Source organism: Achroia grisella, unplaced genomic scaffold (assembly GCF_030625045.1).
Source record: "Achroia grisella isolate CSIRO2021 unplaced genomic scaffold, CSIRO_AGI_Agris_v1 utg642, whole genome shotgun sequence".
In the NCBI taxonomy this organism is placed as follows: Eukaryota; Metazoa; Arthropoda; class Insecta; order Lepidoptera; family Pyralidae; genus Achroia; species Achroia grisella.
This window is the reverse complement of record NW_026712979.1, coordinates 843,901-871,883: the sequence shown is the minus strand read 5'-3', so window position 1 is coordinate 871,883 and position 27,983 is coordinate 843,901. Positions and strand designations below refer to the sequence as shown.

The 27,983-nt window shown below is 33.7% G+C and overlaps 7 protein-coding genes across 7 annotated transcripts; 3 read left to right on the top strand and 4 right to left on the bottom strand.

The window, feature by feature from the left end:
* Positions 1 to 320: 320 nt before the first annotated feature.
* On the bottom strand, positions 321 to 6,156 carry LOC131849439 (chromatin assembly factor 1 subunit B). Its single transcript, XM_059199517.1, has 7 exons — positions 5,930 to 6,156; positions 5,585 to 5,821; positions 3,751 to 3,959; positions 2,878 to 3,147; positions 2,130 to 2,336; positions 1,451 to 1,590; positions 321 to 1,201 (listed from the first exon to the last, which is right to left on the bottom strand). Exons 1-7 carry the CDS (start codon positions 6,056 to 6,058, stop codon positions 531 to 533), a joined length of 1,863 nt encoding a protein of 620 aa, XP_059055500.1. The 5' UTR covers positions 6,059 to 6,156; the 3' UTR covers positions 321 to 530.
* A 535-nt stretch (positions 6,157 to 6,691) lies between these two features.
* Positions 6,692 to 8,929, top strand: LOC131849432 (large ribosomal subunit protein eL42). The gene is made up of 3 exons (XM_059199508.1): positions 6,692 to 6,776; positions 6,908 to 7,081; positions 8,764 to 8,929. Exons 1-3 carry the CDS (start codon positions 6,774 to 6,776, stop codon positions 8,899 to 8,901), a joined length of 315 nt encoding a protein of 104 aa, XP_059055491.1. The 5' UTR covers positions 6,692 to 6,773; the 3' UTR covers positions 8,902 to 8,929.
* A 2,097-nt stretch (positions 8,930 to 11,026) lies between these two features.
* LOC131849496 (WASH complex subunit 3) lies at positions 11,027 to 12,165 on the bottom strand. Its single transcript, XM_059199575.1, has 3 exons — positions 11,971 to 12,165; positions 11,726 to 11,890; positions 11,027 to 11,315 (listed from the first exon to the last, which is right to left on the bottom strand). The coding sequence occupies exons 1-3, from the start codon at positions 12,025 to 12,027 to the stop codon at positions 11,040 to 11,042; spliced, it is 498 nt and encodes a 165-aa protein (XP_059055558.1). The 5' UTR covers positions 12,028 to 12,165; the 3' UTR covers positions 11,027 to 11,039.
* Positions 12,166 to 12,465: 300 nt separating this feature from the next.
* LOC131849470 (pre-mRNA-splicing factor SPF27) lies at positions 12,466 to 16,674 on the top strand. The gene is made up of 5 exons (XM_059199549.1): positions 12,466 to 12,804; positions 13,379 to 13,542; positions 14,656 to 14,868; positions 15,597 to 15,750; positions 16,454 to 16,674. Exons 1-5 carry the CDS (start codon positions 12,730 to 12,732, stop codon positions 16,583 to 16,585), a joined length of 738 nt encoding a protein of 245 aa, XP_059055532.1. The 5' UTR covers positions 12,466 to 12,729; the 3' UTR covers positions 16,586 to 16,674.
* A 419-nt stretch (positions 16,675 to 17,093) lies between these two features.
* Positions 17,094 to 20,664, top strand: LOC131849477 (ubiquitin thioesterase otubain-like). Its single transcript, XM_059199559.1, has 5 exons — positions 17,094 to 17,201; positions 17,309 to 17,608; positions 18,565 to 18,786; positions 19,540 to 19,650; positions 20,534 to 20,664. The coding sequence occupies exons 1-5, from the start codon at positions 17,094 to 17,096 to the stop codon at positions 20,618 to 20,620; spliced, it is 828 nt and encodes a 275-aa protein (XP_059055542.1). The 3' UTR covers positions 20,621 to 20,664.
* Positions 20,665 to 22,444: 1,780 nt separating this feature from the next.
* LOC131849431 (putative E3 ubiquitin-protein ligase UBR7) lies at positions 22,445 to 26,370 on the bottom strand. The gene is made up of 2 exons (XM_059199507.1): positions 26,053 to 26,370; positions 22,445 to 24,679 (listed from the first exon to the last, which is right to left on the bottom strand). Exons 1-2 carry the CDS (start codon positions 26,215 to 26,217, stop codon positions 22,565 to 22,567), a joined length of 2,280 nt encoding a protein of 759 aa, XP_059055490.1. The 5' UTR covers positions 26,218 to 26,370; the 3' UTR covers positions 22,445 to 22,564.
* Positions 26,371 to 26,915: 545 nt separating this feature from the next.
* LOC131849497 (radial spoke head protein 9 homolog) lies at positions 26,916 to 27,931 on the bottom strand. The gene has a single exon (XM_059199577.1). The coding sequence runs from the start codon at positions 27,875 to 27,877 to the stop codon at positions 27,062 to 27,064; it is 816 nt and encodes a 271-aa protein (XP_059055560.1). The 5' UTR covers positions 27,878 to 27,931; the 3' UTR covers positions 26,916 to 27,061.
* Positions 27,932 to 27,983: the final 52 nt, after the last annotated feature.

The following is a 27,983-nucleotide window of genomic DNA, read 5'->3' as shown; positions in this document are numbered from 1 at the left end:
ATTGTTAGTAATTCGCTGATTATCGATTTGATTTATAGTTACTAGATAGTAACTTTGTAGATTTTTTGCATGGGCTACTCTGTCTACTATTTAGCCTGGTAGTTTTTGGCAGTGGTATTAGTGGGTGCGGAGGTATATTTTAGTCATCAAGAATAACAACATACTAGTAACACGATAGTTGCGACTTTACATAAAGTCTTAACTGCAATTGAGGTGCAATTGAGGCACGTAAAACCAATGTCATAGAATATTTTGAATCATTGACTTCATTTAAATTGCTGTCAGTTTTATATATATGATTTGAATCGCCATCTATGTACATTATAACATCGTTATTGGATTTCTTTAATTTTACTTGGGACAAATCAAAATAGGACTACCAGAATGTGTTAGGTAAGTATGGACACTCTCTATTGATAAATATATTTTGTTATATTATTGTACTCTCTTTAATTTAAATGTGATAAAGAATGAATGATTTGTAAATATTTATTATAAATGTTTACTTTTATACATGTTTTTTATTAGTATCAACACTTTTTCTTATTTTTAGGGCTCGACAATGTAACAAAGTTTACTCTTCTCGGTGCCTTAGGGCTCGCTGCACTTGTAACCAGCACTGGTTCTATTATGTCTGTCACTTTTGCTTGTTTCAAAAAGGAGTTGGCCTCAGTCTTGGGACTCTGTTTAGAAGTTAACTTGTTTTGTGGTGATTTCTGTGTCTGCTTAGTCTTCCCACCAACGTTTGGACTCTCTTTACTAGTGCTTTTAATTTTAGGACTCTTCCTAGGGGACGCTTTTTTGCTTTCTGAGATTTTGGACTCTTTTGGAGACTCAACTAGTTTACTTTCAGTGTCTTCGTACACGAGTTTTATGTCTTCACTGTCTTCAATCTGTATAACTTCTGATATCTTTTCACTTACTTCAGTCTCCACTTCCATTGACTCTTGTGGCTTAATGAGCTCATTGTTAGAGTTATCGGACCACGATGGCATGGCTACTTCCTCTAAAACATCTATTTTAACAGGTGTCTTTGGATCAGGTACAGATTTTTGTTTTTGGGAATTCTGTGTTGGCGCCTTAAATTTAATGAAAGAATCTATCTTCTGTAGATTGTTTGGTGGTTTACTGTCTTTTTCTGGTGTCTTCTCTTTTATCTCTGGTTTCTGTGGCTGCTCTGGAACCTCTACTTCCATTGGTTCTATGGAATAAAAAAATCTTAATTTAGTAAACATTGTCTCAACTATGTGTTTTCACTTTATTATAAAATATGGTTCGATAGATATTTTAAAGGTTATAGACTCGCTAATATTTAAATACTAATAATAGAGTTGTTTTTTTATTTATTGTTGTAATAAAACAACACAAATATCATTTTGTGCCGTGCTTATAGTAGTGTTAGCGCAGGCGGGTGCACCATTCCATTATCATTAAAAATATGAAATATTACCTGAAGTTACCGGCGCTTCAACCTCGTCAGGCAGAACCTCTCCGAGCTCTCCTTCACCAAATGTGATGACTGAACAGAATCCGTCGGCACTTGAGGCCACCAGTATACGTCCGTCGGGAGACCACGTCAGATCTGTTAATCTGCAAAGATAAATAATAATCATTTATTTAACATAGCATAATAAGAGTAAAAATATAGAAAGTGATATCGCGCTATGAACTGTAAGATAAAAATATGAAATATTACTCCACTCAGTTGGCGCCGCAGCATGTCACTGCAGCGCTGATTTTGAGTGGAGCCACTCGAAAGAAAGAAATTGCATTCTTGATATTGACTTTAATTATATAAAATGTAATGTAAGAATATTATATATATTTACCGTATTGTTAAAGTGGTTTAGTACACCGCTTCGCCTCCGGTGGTCGCGGGTTCGATTCCTCACGGTGTAAGCATATATTCATGTGTATGATTGCATAGGTCTAAGTGTATTACTAGTTATATTTTTTTAGTCTGCCACTCATTCGGATCGCAGACGTAACTTGATTACAAGAAGAATGAGTAAGAAACTTTCGTGTTGCTCTTTTTGGAGATTAGCAACATTTCAATATTCAATTTTATTTATTTGTATAGATACGCGACTGTACTTTTATCAAGCTGTACATATCGTCACAATGCTTACCTTGCATAATGAATATTAGATATCAAAGCTAGAGGCGTCTTCTGCTGCGTGTCGTAGAGCATGACGGCCCGCTTGGTGGCGATGGCCAGCACCATCCGCGCCCCGACCGGGAACGCAACCCGGGGCCCCGCCGCGCGCGGGGCCCAGCGCCGCGGCGACCACCGCACCGACAGCGCGGGCTCCCCGCACGGCACCACGCATGCTGGTCTGTTGGATAATATTTGCGTTAGGAAATGTGTGGAAGCCAGGGCCGGACTAAGCAAGCTTAGGCAACCCTATTTTAGACCCCGAAAATAAGGTTTTTATTTAACATACGCTGATAATCACTATGTTGTCTTAAATTCGAATATAAAAATGAATCTGCATTTTTGTAAAATGTACAAGCAAATATATGAAAAGTATAAAACTGAATTTCTTGTCAGTTCTTCTCAACTCGAAACCACTCCGAACTGATAGTACAATTGACATATCGTAAGTCTGTAATAGACCTACATGAATAAAGATATTTTGATTTGAACAGTTGGCCTCTGTCGGTACATTTAGCCTCACATCTGGACCGTTGTGCAAGTCAAGCCGAAACTATTAAAGTAGTCAGCCAAGCTCCTTCTAGAAGCACAAAAGCCTCTGCATGTCTTCACAGGATTCATCTACCTCACCGGTTCGACAATTACTATATGTTGTGTGACCACTGTTATTGCTGTCATTATGAATTTTTGTGATCTAATTAAAGCAATTTTAAAGTACTTACACTTTCAAGGAATATCTCGTGTAAATATATACAGCATTAATAGGCTTCACATCCGCCTTGCTCTGCTCAGGTTCTATCCTCCCAGCTGGTACAGCTATCAGGAGGCCATCAGGACTAAACTGCAACCTCCGGTAGAATGTCTGCAGTGTGTCATCGTGATATAAACGAACTTTAACATCCTTTAGTGGATGCTCAGATGAGAATGGCAGCACTGCTTTGCTGCTTCGTGAGACCACTTTCTTGGTGTTTATATCAAATGTACGAAACACTCTGTAATATAATAAAGAACAAATAACATAAAGTAATAATAATCTCAGGATAAAGTAATGATATCTCAGGACAATTTACACAGCCACTTCTCACCCAAGCTAAGCAGAGCTTGTGTTATAGATACTAGACAACTGATACAAATACTTAACTATAAGTTTTTTTTAAATACACAATATATATATATATATATAAAACACACATTCTGACCCAATGAATAATATTCATAAAATTGTTAATACAGTGATAGGAATCTAACCCAGTTACCATTGAAAGTAAATGATGTGTTAACCCATTAGGCCATAGAGGTTGTTAAAATACTTATTTATTATCTACTACTGGGTATATTTGAATGAATAGTAAAAAGAGCCCAGCCTAGTGCCTCCAGAATTAATTATTGGTTCTGTAATCAGAGATTCCTTCACTATAGACTGTTTAAAAATGTAAATTTACATTGTTTTGTATGTAACTTATAAATTCTATTTCACAGACTAGCATGCAAGCCACACACACAAGAAAGGACACATTATGTTCTATGGATGGGTCAATTGATCAAATAAATAATGAAAGAAAATTTTTAAACTTTATTCATCTATTGAAACTTACCTATCAGTGCTAGCAGATGCTATGAACTGTCCCTTCGGGTCCCAAGATACACCCTGCACGAATCCTTTATGGTCTGTTAGTATAGCACTATATCTGCCTCGTGCTACATCCCACACCAGTAACTTATTGTCAACTGAACCTGATGCTAGGCATGAGGAATTCATACTCCAAGTTATATCTAGAACATCTTCCATGTGTCCTCGGAGAGTCTACAATGAAGTGCAATGAAATAAACTTATTGTCAAACTGCATGTTTTGTAAAATATTGTAACATGGTGGTTATCACTTCACAACTGTAGCGTTATATATGATGTGATGAAGTGTCGCTACATAATATATTGTTTATTGTAGTATATTGGTAGTGAGTATACCAATGTAATAATTGTACTATTTATTGTATATAAGTATAGTAAATTTATTTAGTAGTGAATGGTCTGAACGGCCCGTTAAAAAATGTCATTAATAAAAGAGAGCTTGTTTTAAAAGTAAAATATAATTAGTATAATTTCTATGTAATTGTCCATCATTTTCCTTGTCGTATCTATCTTGTCAATTGTCTCGTCTGTCCTAGTCACGTCTTATAACCGGCCAGCAAGTAGTCCTGTCAAGGAGGCTGCAAAAGTTAGTGTGCTACATAGCTAATTGGTAATGCATACATTATGTGGAGTCAAGATGTAGACTGTTTACTCTAAACTAAACCAGTGAAATTATTGTACATTAGTAAGTTTATTTGGTAGTGTGCTACATAACTGATTGGTAATACATGCGTTCTATGCAGAGTCAAGACGTGGACTGATTTACACTAAACTTAAATCTATGTTAGTGGAGATGTTAACTATAATGAAAGGGCCTCAAGTGTTGACAGAAATATTACAAGTGTAGGCACAATATGTATTGGTAATAGGGTATGATTAGACGAGTGAAAGTGCGGGATAAGGGGCATGATTTATTAGACCCCTGGAATGGCAACATATGAGTGATATCACAGTTGTAACAAAATACTGCGATGTCCATTGTGCTGGGTATGATATAAGTGACAGTTACTGCTTACGATCAAGTGGGCTGTTAGATTGTTTTTAATTGCAATCTCATAAAAAAAAGAACAGTAACTAAGAATTTTAGAACTGATCACTTTAAGTTTCATTCATAAGAGACATGAAATTTCTTGAAACAAAAGAAAACATAAAATAATTTGCATACTTTGTTATGGGCATATTGTTAGTTATTTATTATGGTAATAGCATTAAGTTATTTTTAAAATATACTGTATATTCTTTTGTGTTCATATAAGTACTAAACTATTAAACAGATCAAATGAACCCCAATAGTACTTATCAAAAGCTTGAAATAACAGAAATAGCTACATACATTTTAAATGTCTTTTTACATGAAACATTTTGAATTCTTAAAAATATTTTTTACATGTGCACAACAGGCTGAAGTCTTATATTCATAAAAAAATTTGTTTGAATTTTAAATCCTAGGATTGACTAGATTTTAATCCCCTCATGATATAGGTGAGTGCATATCAGCAATATTGTAATAGATACAAATTTATTAATGTATGTAAATGTAGTAATTATGCATCTGTTTATTACCAGGTTTATAATCTGTTTATTATTAAATAAAATAAATAATAATATAAGCACAGAAGTATAACTTCTTTTTTTCTATAACAGTAGTATGAAAAAATGTTTATTTTAAAACACAATGAAATTACAATAACATGGTGTTGGGATGACCTAGTAAGCATAGCAATGCCTGTGGCAGGTACATTCCAATCTTCCACATACATTGTCATGTGTTTTTTTAAAGATTAAAGTATATAACAAACCTTGTGTATAACCCATGACTCCTTATACTGCTCTTCAGGCTGTTCTAAATTTTGTATAGAAGGTTCTTTATCAGTTTTCTGCTTCCAAATGAATATAATAGATTCATCATCACCAGATGCTAGAAGCTGCCCGTCCGGAGACCATCGCACCACATTCACAGCTTTCTGATGCCGAGTCAAATCCGCTGCAACCTCTAAATTCACGGACCCAGATTCCGTGATAGAAATATACCATATCTAAAATAAAAAGTAAAAAAATAATAAGAAAATATTATTTCTCTAAATTAATATATATTCTATAAATTATTATTATCAAAATTTTCATATAGACCGTTGGATAAATACCAAAATATGAGAATCGGTGCCTCCAGTAGCAAGTCGTAAAGGTTCATTATCATCACGAACTGGTTGAAAATCTGCACTTAACACTGGGTCTCTGTTATGCCAAGATATTTCAGGAATAGTAAATTTCATTTTCTAGTGAATATAGTGTCAGTAATTAAATTATAATAATAAAATAAAGTTACAAGTATTAACAAAGTAAAATTTAAGTGTTGTCAAAATGTCAATTTTGTTTGGCGCCAAATGTTTTTTTTTTCTTTAATCTTTATTTACATAAGTACTACAGTTTTGGAAGCTAACATATTAAAACGACTTTTCGCTTAAAATTTATGTTGAACACTTGACAAAATATTAAATACTACTAACTGAAAAAATCATCCATTCCATTGTTCCGGAAGTCTATTGATATTTACTGAATATTAGTATTTCGGTGTACGAACTTCATGGCCTCCACGAGTTCTTCTCGTGGCGGTAGATATAACATGGTATATTGCTAACAATATGGCCACTATTTCTCGGCATATTTGGTTTGTGTATTTATATCATGCAATAGAACCACCAATCATAAAATCAGCTGACAAAAACTTCAAAGTCAATCCATGCATACAATTACTTGATAGTATGCCATACTGAAAAAAAATGTTACAATTATTCATACAAATAAGTATCATAGCAAAAATATTTATACCTACTTTTGAGATGCAAGTATTTTTAAAATACCAATAGTTGAATAATGTATCCAAAGACGCAAAAACATTATTAAAAAAAATTGACTTTGACATTACTTGACAGTTTCAATATTTTCTTTCTTTTGACGTTTCTGTTATCGTGCTGAACAAAAATCAAAATGGTTTGTAATTTTTATTTTAAATCTAAATAAATCTAAGAATATTCAAAATTAATTATGTCATATGTAGACCAATTCTCTCAAGCAATGTTTTGTGTTACGAATGGTGCTCATATTTTAATTGTCTCTTACAGGTAAACGTACCAAAACAGCGCAGGACTTACTGCAAAAAATGCAAGTGCCACAAAACTCATAAAGTGTCTCAGTATAAGAAATCTAAGGAAAGGCACGCTGCCCAGGGCAGAAGGCGTTATGACCGTAAACAACAAGGTTATGGTGGTCAGTCCAAACCCATCTTCAAAAAGAAGGTAAGTTCTTGATCATGGTTAACCTACCGGCTAATTTTCTTTATCAAGTATTATATCAGTGCTCTTCAAAGAAATTTCTAACTACTTACTGTTATTTGGAAGACGAATGTAGTTGTTGTTTTAAAATCTTACCTAATAATCTTTGTTCGCGCCATTTATAAACATATCAAGTGGTATGGTATTATTCCCTATATGACCTTTAATATGTCAGACGCCCGACGACACTAACGTGAATGGTGACATCTCGTCTCAACCGCTCCGCTTTAAATTAATTAATATAATATTGACATTAACAATAAGTAACTTTGTGTGCGTGCCTGTGTTAAACTTAGTATTCATCGAGTGCAGCAGCTGTGCAAGAATAAACCCGCTCTACAGTCGCAGTTACGTACTGTGCGCCCCCTTTATTTCAATTCCATACAGTCCACTTACCTTACCCGCTACCCCCCATATCTCCAATCTTCAAATGTTCGATTTAGTCCGATTGACCTTTAATTAGACGCGCCAAAAATATACGTCGTAGTTGAACAGGGTCTTCAGTTACCTCAAAATATATATGTATAGTATGAATAATATTTTTAGATTATTAGTTTAAACTTTAATTATTATTTGTCTTGTTTTAGACAATAATAAATTTCATAAGTTGTTACATGTAAGAAAAATTATTGTATTTACCACAGATGGATTTTAATTTAAGTAGAACTAATCATTTTTAATCATATGAAATAGTTACCTAAATAGAATGGTAGGAATAGTGATAAATAATATGAGGTGAACAAGGCAAAGACACAGGTTCTGTATTAATAAATAATTTTGAGTTTGAGTTTAACTGAAGTTTAAAATTAATTGTGTTGCTAAACAGTAAGTGTACATTAATAATAATAATATAATGATCCCCAATTTTACACGTAACATACTTTACTTTATTACTTGTTATTTTAAAATTGGAAAAATATAAGAAAGTCCTAAATGCAAAAATTTAAAATCTATAGTGACTTAATTTTGAACTGTACTCTAGTTGCACAGGGACATTATGCCTCTAAAAAGTGACTGGGAAACTTGCATAAAAATCCTTATAGATACTCACTTGAGACTAGGTATGGTTTAAATATGATTAAATATAGTATTTATTTTACTGAAAGAACTATACTAAAAAAAGCTGTTATTCTTATGAAATTAAAATATGAGAGGACAATAAAAACAATTTAACCTTTGTTTATTAGATCCGCCATTTTATTTCTAATTCCTATATTTATTAATTAATGTTAAGAAATATGATAAATACTGCAAAAATTTAATTGAAACTATAACTTGACTTAACTTATGATTGATATTATACTAAATTTAATTCAATAAATTGGTATGGTTGGAAGAAAGGTATTACCAGTCTCTTTGAAATCTTTATATAAAAAAATTACATGTCACATTGTTTGTCCACAATGGACTTCTAAACTACTGAACCGATTGCAATTTTATTTGCACATTGTGTGAAATTTGATCCCAACTTGAAAGATAGAATAGTTTACATATCAATTTATAGTCACAATATGATTTCATTAAAGAACCTTAGCCAGAGCAATGCATGGCTGGGTCTGCCCATTGACTATAGTTTCTTTGGCTATTGTTTCAGTTTAAACGAATGTAATATCTAAATTACTAAAGACACCAATTAATGCTTGCAGGCGAAAACTACAAAGAAAATTGTACTTCGTCTGGAATGTGCCGACTGCAAAGTGCGATCACAGGTGGCACTGAAGCGCTGCAAGCACTTTGAACTGGGAGGTGACAAGAAGAGGAAGGGACAGATGATCCAGTTTTAATCTGGCTAATAAATAAGTTTAACACTTATACACTCTTTTATTTAATCTCCACAGTAACACCCAAGAACTATATAGGAGTTGAGCCTTTCCTGTCACGAAATATTATCTTAAAATTAAATTTAAACTATATGATAACATGGTAAAAATATCTAATAATGAGTTCATTTTCTTTTGATGGAGATAACAAGCATCATAGTAATATATATGCAAAAGTTTGGATGTATGTATATTGTTCCTATACATGAATTTTTACATTACATTTTCTACATGTCACAATTTAAAAAAATGGGCATGATTAATTCATTCTTATAAAATTGTTTATCAGGTCATTTATAAAAATACATATTGCAGACGCTCAGCAGCCACTCTATTTGTACTTGCCATTTTTCACATTAAACAGCCTACATTACCTTCTATCACATTTAGTTCACAAATAAAGCTGACCAAAAATAACATGTTAATATAAAGATCTGTTATTGTTTAAATCAAAAGGGGATATAGTAGATTAATATCGTCAGTATCGCGTTTTGACACACTACTTCGTATGGTCGTGGGTTCGATTCCTGGCAAAGTGCACACATTTATTCCTGACAGTTTATACTGTATTGATCAGGGTGTTTTCTATGTAAATATTTACAAAAACGACTTATGTAAGTATTTATACCACTTGTCTAGTATCCAAACATAAGCTTGGCACTGAGAATTGTCTATGGTCATTATAATTTTCAAAGTTATTGAAGGAGTTTTCAAATCCTTAACAGTATTCTGTAACTTGTGAATATCTTATTTTCATTATTACCCTGTATTTATGAGTCAAAAAAAAATTAGATATATATTTGTATATTACTGCATGATTATAAATTAACAAATTTCTGGCTTCAACTGTTTCATACAGGGGGGAAGGGGATTGTTAGTAATGTGGATTGATAACCCCATTGCTAGCAATGTACCATGTCAGGTCGACCTCCACGCGGTTAGAAACCATCGTGTTAAATTCCTGGTGAATTTGCACGATGGGCTAACTGACCTGACCTCATGCTCATCCTATCATCCTCCACTGGTGCCCCGCCAGCTTAAACCGTTAGCGCAGGCGGTTGCACCATTCCATTATCAACCCTAAAAAAAAAAACTGTTTCATACATGTCAAAAATGCTGTCTGATTACAAGGAAGAATTCTAAAGATTCATTATTTTGTTAGTTTCAAAACATTTGATTGTCACCACAAGTAATAATTCAAGTCCACAGTACATAACATATATTTTAAAGACGAAAATTTATTTAGGATCCGAAATGCGCATGTGAGACTCCTGTTGTCTCATGCATCCATAGGCTATGAAAACTGTTTATTATGAGATGCGTCGTATGCTTGTTTGCCACTATCGTAGTAGTAGCATATTATGTTATCTGTGGTAGTAGTAAGTAAACCCTAACACAATGATTGTTAGTAGCAATTATGTGGAGGCAACCCGACATGGTACATTGCTAGCAATGGGACCAATAGCCTTCATTAGGGGCCGTCCATTAATCACGTGATCTTTTTCTAAGCATTTTTAACCCTCTCTTCCCCTTGATGATACGTGGTGAGGTTTAAAACTACCCCCTTCACTCAACATAGCGTGTATACCTACACAGAATCTTAAAATTTTTAGAATATTATTTTTAAATACAGGTATAAAGTATAATCTTATTTTATTCTGAAATTAAGGACCATGATAAAAATGTCTAGACAGAAAGGTTGCAGATTGTTTTTGATTGACATAAAATAAATACATGTGATGTCTTACTAGATCATGAAATATCACAAGAGGCGCCTCCCCTCGTATATTTCGTGATTTTTGTCAAACCCCTCTCCCCCTTTTCAAGTCTCTCGGATGGATGGCCCCTTACTACCAAGCTCCACTAATAACTAATTTTCACTATACACTCAAGTATTCTTTAGCCTATAAAAAGCAATATTCTCATATCTATAAATATCTATCATATTAAAAAAAAACATATCTGCAACTGTAGCAAACATGAGATCATGGTTATTGTGATTTTTATAACAAATAAAATGTAACAGACAACAAAACTGGTCCATAAACATTCTATATTAATAAATATAAAAATATTAATAATTTGCGAATATTAACAAAATATCATTTATTAATTATTGTTTCAAGTACACTAGGATCCAACCCTTCCATAGTTACTTTTAACTTCACAGCCTGTAACGGAACTCCAACTTGTATCATTTTAACAAATCTATCATATTCCGGGTGACTCTGTGCTGACTCTTTACTCTCTTCTTCTTTTATATTCTCAGTATCTGTTGGACTAGCTTCATTCTGATCAGTTGTGTCTTCAGATTTGACAGTTGTGTTTTGTGTTGGCTGAGCCGACTCTGTTGTATTTGCCTCAGGTATTGATGACAACTGTTAATAAGTTTATAATAATTGTAGTTTACAGTATTTTTAACACAATTTTGTGGAGAATTTATTTATTAATAAATTATATTACAGGATACATAGCATAACATATTAGTCCTCTGAAATATACACAATAACATTATGTATAGTGCTGTTGTATAAATAATTTGCTAAAGTTACTATTTGTCATCTTGTTTTCATCCCAATTACATAAAAAAACCATAGGCATCATATAGCACCAACAGGTCATGAATATGTTAACAAAGTGGAGAGGCATATGCCCAACGGAAGTCTACCCCATGCTGAAGAAGTATAAGAATCATGGCAACAGACAAATTGAGATTTTAATTATAAGTTTATTTTATGTCAACTATTGTATTCATATTTATAGAAATTGCACAAAAATGCTCACTAACCCTGGCTTCCAATAACACCATAGCAGCTTCAACTTTCTCGAGTTTTCTTTCAAAATGCATCAATTTTTGCTCACAATTCTTCATAAAATGGTTCAGGAATTGCACTGTAGTTACTACAAAATGATTTACGAAGGCTAATGTACGTTTCTGTTGTAATGCAGTCACCTAAAAAATTTGGTTTACAATTGTATTATATACAAATATACAATGACAATTAAATATAAAATAAAATAACTTTATTATACCTTCGACAAGTCCAAATTGGCAATTTTTTCTTTCACTATTGCCTCCTGCATGGTCATGTCATGTAAATACAATAAAACGTTAAGTATGTAGTTATTTCCGTTTCAATTTCTGAATATTTTATAGTATTTATATACAAAAGCTACAAATTTTATTTTTGTTTGCGAACTTTGAATTTTTATAATAATTTCGTATAAAATGGCAACATCGACATAAAAGATGACATATATATAAAGTTGCCATATACTTTTTTTGAGGTATGGCACTCGAACATGAACTCGATTTTAGGTTCTCTTCATATTAATTCAATGTCCATTACTTCTATTTTGCTTCCATGTAAAACTGTTCAATAATTTTCCAATAGTAATAGTACAGTATAAAATAAAGTGTAAATTTTAATCGCTTATATTACCAGTTTCATTATATTCTGTGGTACGACATTTCATCTTTACAATCTGTGGTCGATTGGTATATGCATATACCTTTCGATTTAAGTTTGTTTCGTTCTTGATAAAATACATTTTCTTTATATGAATTTATATAAAGGAAAAATCATCAATTATATATTAGTTTTCATTAATAACTTATCTATACTTCAGTGTTCCTAGTATTGTATTATACATTCTTCAATATTAGTATTTTTAAAAACATCACTGCAAAATTAGTGGAAGTATTAAAGTTTTAGTTAATATAATTAAATAGACTTAAAAGTGAAGTCTAGATGATCTAGAGTTCACAACAAAGCTTACAGATACACATCAATGGCAGGCGAAGTTATTGTAGACGCTTTACCTTACATCGACCAGGGATACGATGATCCCGGTGTCCGAGAAGCGGTAAGTTAATAATTATTGTTGACATTTTGTGGAAATGCTTATCATTTGTCTATAGGATATGATATGGCAAACATTCTTCATACTTTTTCTGTATTACCTCCCTAGAATGCTCAAGTTGTAATAATGATGAGACCCCTTGCATTAATGGTATACACTGACCATCATAGTTAATTCCTGGTTATCTGAATGAGCTATATATCCTAATCGCAATCTCATCTTATCATCCTCCACTGGTGCCCTGCAGCACAGCAGCCATACAGTTATCGCAGCTGACCATTCCACAATTAACAGTAAATAAAAAATTGGGGATATTATTAATAGGGAATTAACTACAGCTCACAATTATTAATAATAGCATCTGTGGAGAAGGCCAATTTTAAGGGTTACATTGCAATTATTACATTACAATTAAAAATTCATTAAAGTTTGTGTCCTTTGAGAAAAATTGCTGTGGCTTAAGATTTCTAATTATTTTTGTGTCAAGACAACTCAATAAAATTCTATTAGTATATATATAGTATTATTCTAAAAGTGTTGTGTGCTTAATAAAAACAATGAAACCTATTTTCCATAGGCTCTGGGCATGGTTGAAGAAGAATGTAGAAGGTACAGACCAACAAAAAACTACTTAGAGAATGCAGGCCAGGAACTGAGTACAGCATTTGAGACATCTGCTCTACAGAGAGAAATGGAACGAGTACAGCAGCGGTTGCCTATGGAACCATTGTCTATGAAAAGGTAAAAATATCACTAAAATTCAATTGCAGTTTAATTATTGCCTTAAAAAAATTTTTTATGTAATTTTAAATGTAAATAAAATTCATGATCTAACTCATGTTAAATGTGATGGAGGTATTAAGCTGATTTTAAATAAGACATTCCTAGGTGCAGTAAAACCTTTTTATATTCAGCTATTAGAGATGAATAAATTCAGCTACTAGAGAAACCAAAGTTTGAATTGATTTAAAAAAAGCAACATAACATCAAAATATAAAATACAATAAAGATATATATTGTATAAAAAAATTATCAAAAAGTTTGCTTTCAGCAACAGTAATTGGTATTGCCCACATTAATCATGTATTCATAGATATCACCTTTGTCCTCCACAAAGGAAGATCTAAAAAATATGACAGAATATGCAAAAGTGGTCGCAACAATCTGGGGAAATTAAATTTAGTGCCTAACATTTAGTTTTTTTTGTGTAGATACATATGCATTGCATGCATGTCACGTGTGTATTGTATGGATCTTATTATTATTTATGTATTAATTTGTTAAATTTTTATTTCATTATGTTGTGGTATAGTTATCTAGCACGTGTGATTAGATACACCTTCGTAGGTACAAACTGAAAACCAGGGTTGGACGCCCATCAGTCCAGCAACAGCTGAGTTTGTACCTATTGCCAATCATATTAAACATGTATAAATGTGTAACTATGTAATAAATTCATTTGGATGGATGGAAAGAAAGAAGAAAAAGAAGAAGACCTTTATCCTACTCTTTATGTATTTCTTTTCCAGAGGACTGAAAGGGTCATATTCTCCATACCCTCTAATTTCACTGGCAAACTCAAACACAACCTTCAACCTTCAACCTCTTGTACACATTAGTGTAACAAAAAATATAGTTATGTGTCCAATAAAACTATGTAAAAAAACCTGGAATTTCACATCTGGGTTTAAAAAAAAACCTCTTGTACATATCATATTTTTTATTACTATGCTTATTTTCGGCTTGCTACTTCAATTGAGAAGTTGCAAGGCAATCTAACATGGTAAATCACTTCCCTGTCCTCCCTTCACTGAATATTCTATATTAACAATTTTGACCATGACTTACCCACAGGTATGAGTTACCACCTCCACCTGCAGGTCGTCTCGGAGAACCAACAGCATGGTCAGAGTCAGTAGACAACTCACATGCACAGTTGTCCCACCAAGCGACTAGAGTACTGAATTTGGAGCTGCAGTTACAGTATGGGTCTGAGGCTTGGAGGTCGTACTTGAATACATTACAGGATCTAGTCACTAGATCACAAAATATTCACACACAATTAAGGTTAGTACTGGAATTTTATTCATTTATATTTAATTGAGGCCATATGGCCCTGCTTTATAGACTATAATTAACATATGAAATAATCTATACAGATAAATAAAATTTAAGTGTCTGTTTTAATATTGAAATAACTGGCTTTTACTGCATGCATATGAATATAAATACGGTACATACACAAAAATATTTTGTTTTACAATTTTTGTCTGTCTGCCTCTTTATTCCGGTTAATCTCTGAAATGGCTGGACGGATTTTGACGGGACTTTTAAGGCAGGTAGCTGATGTAATAAGGAGAGTAACTTAGGCTACTTTTATTTTAGAAAAATAAAAGTAATAAAATATAAGATGTCTCCGTGGTCACGGCACTGACGACGGCAATCTGCCAAAGTTTTGCCGATACATAACCCACCACTTACGCCCATTTGAACAAAAAATATATCTAAGTGTAAAATGTATATCAGTTGCCTACTATCCATGACAAGTTCTGATTAGCAGGACTACATGTGCGCTGTGAATTGTCCAGAGACATTATTATTGTAAAGTGGGCCATTCATCATCATCATCATCGCAGCCCGGAAGACGTCCACTGGTGGACATAGGCCTCCCCCTAAGATCTCCACGACGATCGGTCCTGCGCTGCTCGCATCCAATGCCTTCCAGCGATCTTGACCAGATCGTGGGCCATTAACTTGTTTGAAACATTAAAAATAACTAAATTTGTTAAATACAGAAAACAAATAGCATCAGTGAATTGGGAACGTAAGAGATCTCAGACGGCGAGTGGCGCACGACTGCGCGCGTTGCGGCGGCGGTGGGCGCACCTCGTGTCAGACAACTACCGACTGGAACGAGCACTAATGCAATTAGAAATACAACTACAAAAGGTATGGTAAAACAAACAGTTATAATCAAATCAATCAATCAAACCAAACAGTTATGAGCCAAACCTATTTTCACTGAATAATTACTTAATGACAAATGCACGGGATTTTCATTTAATGTTAGACCGACACGTATACAAAGTAAATAAACTGGTTTTAAAATAAAAGAAATTCACTTTTTGCCTGTTCTTCTCAATTGAATCTGTCTACTGAACTGGATGGTAGTTAAAAACATTAATACAAAAAACTTTAATTTTTTTATATGTTGCTTATGAGCAATAAAAAGATCAAGTTTTTGGCATTAATAATTTTAAAATGACCTATATGAATAAATAAATAATTTTTGATCTGAACCATTAAATTGCAAGTAATTTGTTTAAAATTGTCAGTACACTAGCTGTGCCCGCGGTTTTATCCATCCATCCATCTTCATTCAAAACATCCGCGCTTATAATATTAGTAACATAAAACCAATTAGAAAGGAGTTGGTTTTTGATAGTAACATTATTACATAAAACCAATTAGAGAGGGTTGGTTTTTGATAGGTATAAATATTAACAGTTTACTGTTATGCATTTGATTGTTGCAATATGGTATGCTACTGCAAAAAAGACTGCAATGGAGCATTCATCAGAATTGCATTTCATAATAAAGATTTTAATGGTTGATTTTGATATATTTAATTATATGTTACTTTTGTTTTTAGGCAAAAGGACAGGCACCGGCTGAAGATGACGAACCGGCCGATTTGGAAGCTGTCAAGTTGTTGCCAGATAAACTCAACTCCGAAACAGAGAAGGAAGTACAGAAGAAGATAGAAGACATGTTCGCTGATTAGATAAATAATGAAAAGTAAAAATTGTAACGAAGTAATCCCATTGCTAAAATAAATAAAGTGATGTGTAAATTTTATAGAATTTACGAGAAATTGAAAAAGTAAACATTCTTGTTTTTTTTTATATCCATAATCTTCAGGAATCATTCACAGACGGTGTTGTTATTAAATGCATGATATAGAATGGTGCACTCGTCTAAGCAATCCCAAGCTAAATATTCTAAATTGTGGAGTACAGCTAAATTACTGACAAAATTTTTGCAATATTTTTTATCAGTGTGTGAAATCTTGAAAATGTATTAAAAAACTTCAATTTACTTTAATAAAATTATAATCTGTTAGTAAACGTTATCTTTTGATCAAATAAAATGATAATAACTATTAAGATTTTGCACAAAATTTTTGCACATAAAGTGAAACATTCCGTTTATTATAGTGAGTTTAGAACGCAACATTAATTTGATTGTCATTTGTCGTCATCATCTGTCAAGCTGTCAATTTTTATTTGAAAATGGCGGACGATGCATCGAGCAGTAGTGCCTGTACCGGCAATTTAGTTGATAATTTAATAAATCAAGATGAATTGATTATGAAACAACAGCGGGAGATAGAGAAAGAGGTAGGGAACAATTTTTCACCAGTCTTGTATTTCCTAGTTATTTATAGTAGTAATAATAAATGTGAAGATATGATAACAAAGAACTGATGTTTGTGTTTGTTTTGCAGATTTCAGAAACGATACCGCTAGTCGGGGATCTTGAACCATTAGGGTCTTTAGAAAAAGAATACAACGAGGATCCAGTGTATCTTTTAAAAGTAAAAGATCTAGCTTCCAAGTATAAAAATATTAGAAGAACTCGCCCAGACGGGAACTGTTTCTTTCGGGCCTTCTCTTATGCCTATTTAGAACATCTTCTCGCGGACAAAACAGAGTATGAAAAGTTTTATGAAATAGCCAAGAACTCCAAGGAGATTTTAGTCGCCTTAGGATTCTCTCAGTTTACAGTAGAAGATTTTTACGAGACGGTCAGTGTTTTAATTATATTTTAGAGGTTATATGTTTGAATATTCATTATCTAATTGTGTTAAAGATAATTGCTAGAAGAATGATAATGTTTATGAGCACTGGTACACAGATACGTTACAGACAGTACAAAAAAATACATAATTGAGTACTCATCTGTATAGAAATAAATAACAATGAAGTGTCTATTTGTAATGTTACATTTAATAATAGCTTTTCACTGAATCATATGAAAGTACATATGGTGCTGACATCAAAGATTAATTTAAAAAATTGTCAGACTGACAAATTTTTGTGCTTGCTACTCTCTGATATGGGTGTACCGATTTTGATGGGACTTTAACTTGCAGAGAGTTATAAGCAGTAACTGAGGTTACTTGTGTTTTAGAAATTATATTTATCTTAATTAAATTTTTTCAACTACATATATATGAAGTTACAATAAACTTTTAGTGTTATATAAAATGGTCACACAATTTATTTATATACTCTATTGCACCAGATAAATTACATGATTTAATATTAACAGAGTACTTAAAATTAAGAGGGTACAAAAAGGGGCCGTTCAAGTATTACGTAAGCACTATGGGGGGTGGGGAGCGGGAAGTGTTTACTTTGCTTATTTTGGATGACATGGGGGGTAGGTCTAAATGATGATTACATCATCGGTATACTTTTTTTATTTGCATGACATGGGGGGCAGGGGAATCTAAATGATTATGTCATCGGTAGTTATTTACTTTTTTACATGAATGGCAACCCTCACATTGACTTTGCAAATACATTAATTGAAAAATGTTTACGTAATCATGGGGGGAGGGGTAAGAGTTTGCTTACTTTTGCTGACAAGGAGTATAGGGGGGTAAATAAATGGAGGGTTAAAATGCTAAGGTCATCTGATTAATGGACAGCCCTTTATATTATTGTCTAAAAAAGCTACATTTGACTATTGTTACAGTTTATGGAAGTAGTGCAGCGAGTGGGTGAGTACGCCGGTGGCTCAGCAGACAGCTTGGATGAGATTCGTGCAGAGTTGCACGAGAAGTTCAACAGACAGGGACACTCGGATTACATAGTTGTGTACCTGAGACTCGTCACTTCAGGACAGTTGCAGACACAGCACGACTTCTACCAGAACTTCATTGAAGGCCCCCGTACTGTCACCGAGTTCTGTAGACAGGTTGGTTGATGAGTCCTACATATACAATACATGATCAACATACAAGTTTCTTGTTCATTCTTCTTGTGATGAGTCTGCGTTCCGAATGAGTGGTAGAATATAAAAATGTGACTGTTTAAAAGTGCTTATATTTTATTTATTTGAATAAAGATTATTTCTATTTCTACACCATACCAGTCTGACTATAAAAAAAATGTTAAGGGTGGACAACCCTTATCATTTAGAGGTATGAAAAATAGATAGTAGCAGATTCATAGACCTACTGAATATGCATATAAAATTTAATAAAAAATTGTAAAGCCATTTTGGAGGAGTATGGTAATTGTGATACAAGAATTTTATATATGAGGCTAGCTGTCCTGGCAAACGTTGTTTTGCCATATGACTTATATCGAAATAAAAAAAAAGGTATAAAAAATTTTTAATAAAAAAAAAATTAAAATAAAAAAAGATTTTTTCCATTTTTTTTTTTTTTGTTTTTCAGCCTTTCCAGCTGTAATCAGATTTTTTTGATGTTATTGGCATTTTGAGACGAGGCACCTCCAGCAAGGTGCCATCTCATTTACTTTCTTTAGATGTTGGTAAATGAGATGAAATGATGATGAATGTCCAAGAAATGAAAAAAAAATAGCTTTTGCCTTGTCTTAATCCCTATCTTAAGTAAGTATTTCTGTCAGATTCTGTAATTATGTATCAATTACTAAGGCTTTGAATTTGAATAATAAGTAATTTACCAATTTCTACCATTTGCAGGAAGTGGAGCCAATGTACAAGGAATCTGACCACATTCATATAATAGCTCTGAGCAACGCCCTAAACGTCGGAGTCAGGGTGAAATACATGGACCGTGGAGTTGGTAGTCAGGTGAGGGACATTAAATCTCTGATAAATCATCATGTAGTACATACATTACTAAATAGCTGTGCACGCGACTTCGTCCGCATAGAGGTCAGGTCAGTTGGCCCATCGTGACATATTCACCAGGAATTTAGAGTGATGGTTTCCTGGGGGAAAGTGTGGAGGTCAACCAGATTTGGTACATTGATAGCAATGGGGTCATATTTCCAATAGTCCCCTTTCCCCCCTGTTTGAACTGTTCTAATAGTGTTTGTTGCAGCTAGCTTTTACAGCATCATGTTAGGTAAACCTACACATGGTCCACCTGGAAATCATCGTGGTAAATTACCACGATGGGCTACTTAACCTGATCTCATATTCATCCTATCACCCTCCACTGGTGCCCCGTCAGCGCTGACGAGTGCAACATTCATTATCATCCCTTAAAAAATACCAATATTTTGCTTAACTTGTGATGAATAATATCTCTCTAAAAGGGGGCGAAAGGAGGGGATAATTAGTAATGTGGACTAATAGTCCTATTGCTAGCAATATTTCCATGACAGCTTGATCTCCACATAGGTTCCTGATGAATTCGCCTAACTGACTAACTGATCTGACTACATGCATATCTTATCCTCCACTGGTGCCCCGCCAGCGTATATCCGTAGTGCATTCCATTATCATTCATTAAAAATAGACATAAACACATTATTTGTAAAAAATACCGCATCATGTACCTAACTACGGAGAAATTACGAAGACCAATATTAACTCACTTTCATGAATGTTTGTTTTCAACAAGAATCAAACCCACGAGCCAGAATGTGATTATATAGTAATATTTTTAGTACTTACTCGTCAGCAACTGATCTTGATGTTTGTAACATGTTGTGGTGTTGTCCGACAGGTGATAGCCCACGATTTTCCCGAGGGATCAAAACCACTGGTCCACCTGCTGTATCGGCCCGGACACTACGATATACTATACGCGTGATCATTTCACTCACACCAACAATAAACCTAATTATTCTATTCATATTTTTGTTTTGTTATTTACAAACTACTATTATATAGATTGCTACCCACCCCGGCTTCGCACGGGTGTACATGTATTATACATATAAATCTCCTCTGGAATTTAAAAAAACCGCTTCAAAATCCGATGCGCAGTTTTAAAGATTTAAGCATACATGGGGACAGACGGCGACAGAGACTTTGTTTTATACTATACTAGCTGACCCAGCAAACGTTGTTTTGCCTAAAAATAAAAATAAAATAGGGGTGGACTACTCCTAACATTTAGGGGGATGAAAAATAGATGTTGGCCGATTCTCAGACCTACTCAATACGCTCACAAAATTTCATGAGAATCGGTCAAGCCGTTTCGAAGGAGTATGGGAACGAAAACTGTGACACGAGAGTTTTATATATAAGATAATGATTATATTCGATATGATGTTATATGATACGAAAGCCGTACAGTTTCTGATGTAACTAATGGCGAAGCGCCGACGGACGGTAGTGGTTGAAAAGTGGTAAATTACAGATAGCGTCGCTCTGCCCCTGTGTGCTCACACATTTGGACTAAATATAACTAGCTGGCAAACGTTGTTTTACCATATCAATTTAAGTACTAATATTGCTTTTAAAAAATAAAGTTTGGTGGTAGAATTATAAAAGAATTATGTTCTTATGTATGTATTAAAACAATATTAGGGGTGGACACGGACTGGTAAATAATTGTAACAAATCTGCTTAAGTAATACTTGAGCCCCATATTTAAATTGTCAAAATATTTTTTTTATTTAACTTCAATGCACACAATACATTTGGCGGACTTAATACCATGCGGCATTTCAAAATATATAAAATGTAAAAAGTAGGGATTCTACGATTTCACATAGAGGCGCTGCCGGTGGCCGGTGCAGTCCTGTCTGCAGACATGAACAACGCCATGAGCATCAGTAAACGAATTTGTAAAGCCAGGCTTCAGACCTGGTGTGATATCTTAATAATAATATTACAGGAATTTTACTCTCGTTGGTAGAAATAGAACTTGGAAGCTCTCTAATCTATACATATAAATAAAATTGGAGTATCTGTTTGTAATATTGAAATAACCGTTTTTTACTACATGCATATGAATATAAATACGGTATATACACCAAAAAACATTTTTTACAATTTGCCTGTTTGTTTGTTCCGGTTAATCTCTGAAATAGCTGGGCCTATTTTGACGGGACTTTTTTAGCAGGTAGCTAATGTAATAAGGAGTAACTTAGGCTACCTTTATTTAAAAAATAAAGTTAAATTCCATGCGGACGAAGTCGCGGGAATAGCTAGTTGAATATAAAAATGAATCTGTATTTTGTAAACATGTACAAGCTCATTTGAAAATAACAAGAGCTGAGTTTTTTTGCCAGTTCTTAGCTCGAAAGGACTCTGAAAGAATCTGTAACAAACCTATATGAATATAGATATTTTAGTTTGATTTGTAGCCCTGTATATCGTCGTCGATCGTTTTATACCTACATGTAGTTATTATTAAGGATACATACATAAAAACAGTGACTAAGTGCACAACAAGTATTGGATGAGTCACAAAATTCCTGTAAAAATCTTAAATTCTAGGACCTCTTCCACTCTTGTAGGTGTTCGATATTGTGACATTACTATTTAGTTTCAATTAAACAAAACATTGAAACTTTTAAAATGGGACCACCTAATAAATGCGATGCATCGTTATTATATAGCATTGCCAATATTATTATTCAGAATTTAATTATATTTATATAAAAATAAAACTAACATTAGGGTGAAAAATGCATATAATAGGATAAAAGAATATTCTGGAACCTAGAAATAACTAAGCACAGGGAATGCTGTTAAATAAAAATACTGGATATAAAAATAGACAAGTTCTTAAAACTACGATATCTTATCTACAGAAGTAAACACCGTCAGGTTCGCGTTTAGCTTTAATTCCTGCAAAGAATGCCTTAATATCTTCCTCCTTGACAATTTCCTTTTTATCTTTGAAACTCTTCAAAAAGTCTAACAATTTGTCTCTCATTTTGTTATACTCAGTCAAGGCGTTTATTTGTTGTATGCGGTCTAAAGATGATAAAGCTTTTAGGCCCTTTTCATATTGTGAAACTGAATTACCTTCATTTCGTTCTTTACCTAATGTTTCGTAAGCTGTTACAGTGTCTTCAGGGTCAATTAAAAAAAGTACAGACAAATCTTTGTACATAGATATACATTCGCTGCAAGTACATAACTTTTGTCGGAAATTAGACGGCCAAAATGTTGCTCCTTTATATATCCTTTTAACTCCTCGTGGTCTGACACATTTTTCGGTTTCCTCTAATTTTGCCTTTTTTGCAGAGCCTTCTTGTGATGAGTATTCATCTAACTTTCTTTTATTGTCATTATTTTTATCGTCACTATTTTCTACTCTACTTTCCTTTGAAGAACTATTAGCTGAAGGGTCAATAGTATCATTAATTTCATTTATTTTATGGCTTGATTCAGCTTCATTTTTTACTTCAGTACTTGCATTTAAAAGGTTCTTTTCATTTGTTGTATCTATCATATCAATGTCATTTTCTACATTAGATTTTGAGATACTATCATTCTTGTCCATTTCATCATTGTTTCTTTCAGTAATTTCTGATCCGACAGATATGTCAGTGTTTTCTTTTTCTTTTGTAACATTTACTTCAAATTCCTTTTGTTCTATATTCGTGATTTCTGAAACAGAAGTGTTATCATCTTGTTTTTTTTCTGTTGTAATTTGTGGTACGTGAGATTTATCAGTATTAATGTTGGTATCTATCCCAGTCTCTGGCTTAGATGCATCATCCACATTACTATTATATGATTGTTTACTGTCGATGGAATTACATTCATTACTTTCTGTGTGTGTAATATTTTGCAAAGTGGACTCCTCTACATTCTTGGAAATTTCTTGGTTGTCATTAGTCGTAACTGTGTTGTCTATTGAAACATTGTCTGTAAGCTCACTTCCAGAGTTATCAGAATTCTTACCAGATATCACATGTTTATTACTATCCTCAGAGTTTTCAGTATTTTCAGTATTGTTTACTTCACTAATATTTTGTACTTCCGAAACAGATTTTATTGGTTCTGCAGGAGCTTCATTAATTTCATCTTTGGTTTTATCAATTTTATCATGTAAAATACCATCTGTATCCATAGATGGTTGCTCCAAACTGTCAGGGTCAATGGTACTTGTCCCTCCATCTGCACCTGTGAATTGTGTATTATTTTCTGTATTTCTGGAATCACTATCATTATTTTGTTCCAGACATTTATCATTTTCACTTGAATTCTTATTTAACTCAGAGTTTACACCATTGTCTGCAGCATCTTCAGTATTTCTTGTAGTTTCTTCTTTTTTATTACTACCACAATCTTTATTAATGTCATTCATTTTGCTATCTGTCATGTCAATATCTTGGTCATTAATAGTTTTGTTTTTATCTAACTCTCCATTAGTTACAGTTATGTCGCTAATCATGGTGGTATCACCATTCGTAGTTATAACATCAATATCACATTCAACGTTGACAGCAAAATTGCTATAGTCATGTAGAAAATCAATGTTTTCCATACAGGCCTTGCATATCATTTCCGAGTAATGATCATTCCCTGGAACTGTTGCTTCGAGATGCGACGCATGGAGCCAATCCTCACAAATTATGCACTGGATCATTTCATCTTCAAATGTCGCTTCCGGATCAGGGTAAGGTCGGTGGCATGTACAGTAGACACCACTAAAATTCTGATTATACTCATTATTTTCATTCAAGTCTGTTTTGTTTGTTGTAAATTGACAGGGATGAGAGTTAAATTTAGAATTGCCACAATCACAGCAGAAATTACGTTTAGTATATAATTCAATGAGCTCATGGTTTTCATGGCATGCGAGACTGCAAGCGAGACACACTCCGGCCCTCTTCGCCGGATCAGTTTTAGCATCTTCACAGCATGTTAAGCAAGCATAGATGGCCTGACGTTTGATGTAGCCCTGAAATTAACAATACAATTATGATTAATTGGCAATATGGTCCACACTGAACATATGCTGTAACAGCTTACTGTCACAGCACTGTTATTCTGTGTAGGCCCTAAGTGACCATATGGCCAAAGACCTTAATATAAAATAATAATAATATATAGTTAAGCCCCTCTAAGGTTGGCAAGCCTGTGTTATATTTAGTATCTCTATGTAGTTTCTGGTCTTTATAATCATATAACTACACTATAATCTAAATTAAATTTAAATTCCTATTGAATGTAAAATTTAAATAAAGTCTACATACAAAAATATTTTGTGGAGTTGTTTAAGATTATCCTAAATATGATAGTATTTAAGATAAAGCTAATGATTAGCATGTGTGAGACCACAAATATTCATCTATATCATATAAAAAAAAAAGTCTATTCAAAAGAGCAACACACAAGTTTCTTGCTCATTCTTCTTGTGATGAATCTGCATTCCGAATGAGTGGTAGAATCAAAATATGACTGTTCAAGTGCTTGTAATGAGTTTATTTGAATAAAGATTATTTCTATTTCTATTTCATCACCATTGCCCGGTCTCATTGTGTAATTTTACTTTTGTTGCAGAGTGCCCCATCGATGGGCATGCAGTTTTTAACAGTTTAATAATATTGTCTGCTAGCTCAATAAATTATGCAATTTGTAACTAGTTCTGTAAGAATCCTCAGATTGATTAATATATATGTCTGTTTTTGTATTGCCGTCAACAGGTACTGTGATACACACTTTTTAAATATACAATGAATATAAAATAGAATAACATTTATTAAATTGTACATCACAACACAAAATGATACTGACAGCAGCATATATATTATTATCTAATTAATAAGTAATATTGAAATAACCGTTTCTTACTACATACATATGAACATAAATACGGTCCATACACCAAAATAACAATTTTTACAATTTGTGTTGTCTGTTTGTTCCGGCTAATCTCTGAAATGGCTGCATCGATTTTCACAGGACTTTTATGAAAAGTAGCCTATGTTACTCTTTATTACATCAGCTACCTGCCTAAAAAAGTCCCTTCAAATAGGTCCAGCCATTTCAGAGATTAACCGGAACAAACAGACAGGCAGACAAAAAATTTAAAGAATGTTTTTTTGGTGTATGTACCGTATTTATATTTATATGCATGTAGTAGAAAATGGTTATTTCAATATTACAAACAGACACATTTTATTTATACGTATAGATTTCGTTTAGTTTCTTACAACTACGATGAGAGAAACGTATCAATTATATGTCAAATTGGTGCATCGGCTGCCGTCATTTAGCCAGCCATTTTGACCAAGATATATCGACGTAACAAAAAGGAAAACCACGAAGTACCTTTGGATATGTGCAGTTTTTCTCGTCAGAAGCACCTAATACGGCATTTGCATCTTCTTCAAACTCTTCTTGTTCTTGCAATACGTCCAACATTGTTACGACTTTTTCTCCTTCGCATTCGGCCATGTCGGCCTCCTCAGACGTTGTTACGCCGTTCGATGACATGTTTGTTATATTTTATGCTTATAATAAGAATTGAACAAATAATTTCCTTCCAATATGACAAAGAAAGCCGGTTAGGAATTAGGCGCGAAGTAATTTTTTTTAATTCAAGTACCTGTCGCACTTTAGACGGCGAATGTCGGCGAACGGAATCAAACGTCAAATTTCACCGACAGAATGTTGCCCCCTCGATTGTAAATTATTGGGCTGGATTATATGGATTGGTATGTTATTTAGTTTATTTATGAAACAAAATATTTTAGAAACAATTGATTAACAAAGTTCAAAGAGTTAGATTTGCGACAATATTTATGTATTCTGATATGTATTATTTCTAAGTCCAACAGTGCGTTAAGTTTTTCTTTGTTTTGACAGAGTGTAATTTTAGATTTGCTTTGTGTAAATGTAAGGGGCTGAATCAACATGCAACACTGTGGCCGTAGGACTTGCATCCAGAGCCGTAAAATATAAATAAATAAAAAAAAATATTGATTTGAATTGGATGATGAAGTGGATCTCTTGCCTGCGCTAATATTATACGGTGGCGGGGCTCCAGTAATGATTATACAACGAGTACGAGGTCAGGTTGATTAGCTCATCACGTCAAATCCCGAAGAATTAACTATAATGCATTTTTGAGGGGACTGTGCGTGGGGCAACTTTAGACGGTAATACATTTTTAGCAATGGCATTAGTAATTTAATCATAAATATCAGATGAAATGGATATAATGTTAAAATAGGAAGAATAAAATAATTCGTAGTAAAATATATGTACTGTCAGTTTGGCATAAGCGACACCACCTGGATGACAATTATTTTATATAAACAAAGAAAATTATATTATTTTAAAGCAGAAAAGGCACGTCTAAGTTCTTGCGACCATTGCCAACGTATAAGAATCCAGCGTCAGGAGACCCTACTTTGTGAAAGAACATCATTCCAGGCCAGTATAGACTTTTTAGGTAGGCAACACTGTCCGACTGTTCCAAAGATAAATTCCAGCAGCCATTAGGAATATCCTGATCTATAGAGTCTAAGAAATCCATGCTGTAGTTGTAATCCTGCCTGGTGAGGAGGTTTGTGTTCCAGCGTTGCTGGGCAGGACGAATGTGTAGGTACGACTTGAGTTGCTTAGCCTCTGCTGACGTCAGCCCGCAATAGTTGGGGCTAATAACAATTGCACCATCAGGTTGCTTGATCAATTGTCCTCTAGCGCATACTTCAGCTTCCTCACAAATATTGCTTATAGTCGCTGCCAAACGACTTTCTTCTTTCATAAACTGACACCTTTCTGGACTGGTTTCTTCTAGAGATTCGTCAAGAACTTTAATCTTGAGCGACGGGTCCCCTCGGAAAGGGAAAGTTGTAAGCAAAGAAAGGAGTTTGTACTTCTTCCTCGGCTTGGGGAGTAGACCCCAGAATTTAAAATTCGTCGTGTAGAAATACTTTCGATCAGATATGGCATCGTTTGTGATTCCAACAGCTATATGGTAATCAACGTCCGCTGCGTACAACTGCCCCCAGTACTGGATGTGAGTGAAGTGGTTTTCAACTTGGAGTAAAGTCAAGGAGTTCTGCAGGAGGGATATCAGTTCGCTCGTCAGCATGACCCCGTTCACGTTTACATATTCTTTGTACTCCCATAACTTGTGAACGTTCATTATTTATTAATAAAACTATTTGTTTAATCATAAAGTTTAGATCACTATTTACGTCTGAACAGTAATAGTGACTAATGACATTAACTTCTTAATTTTTGTTATTTAA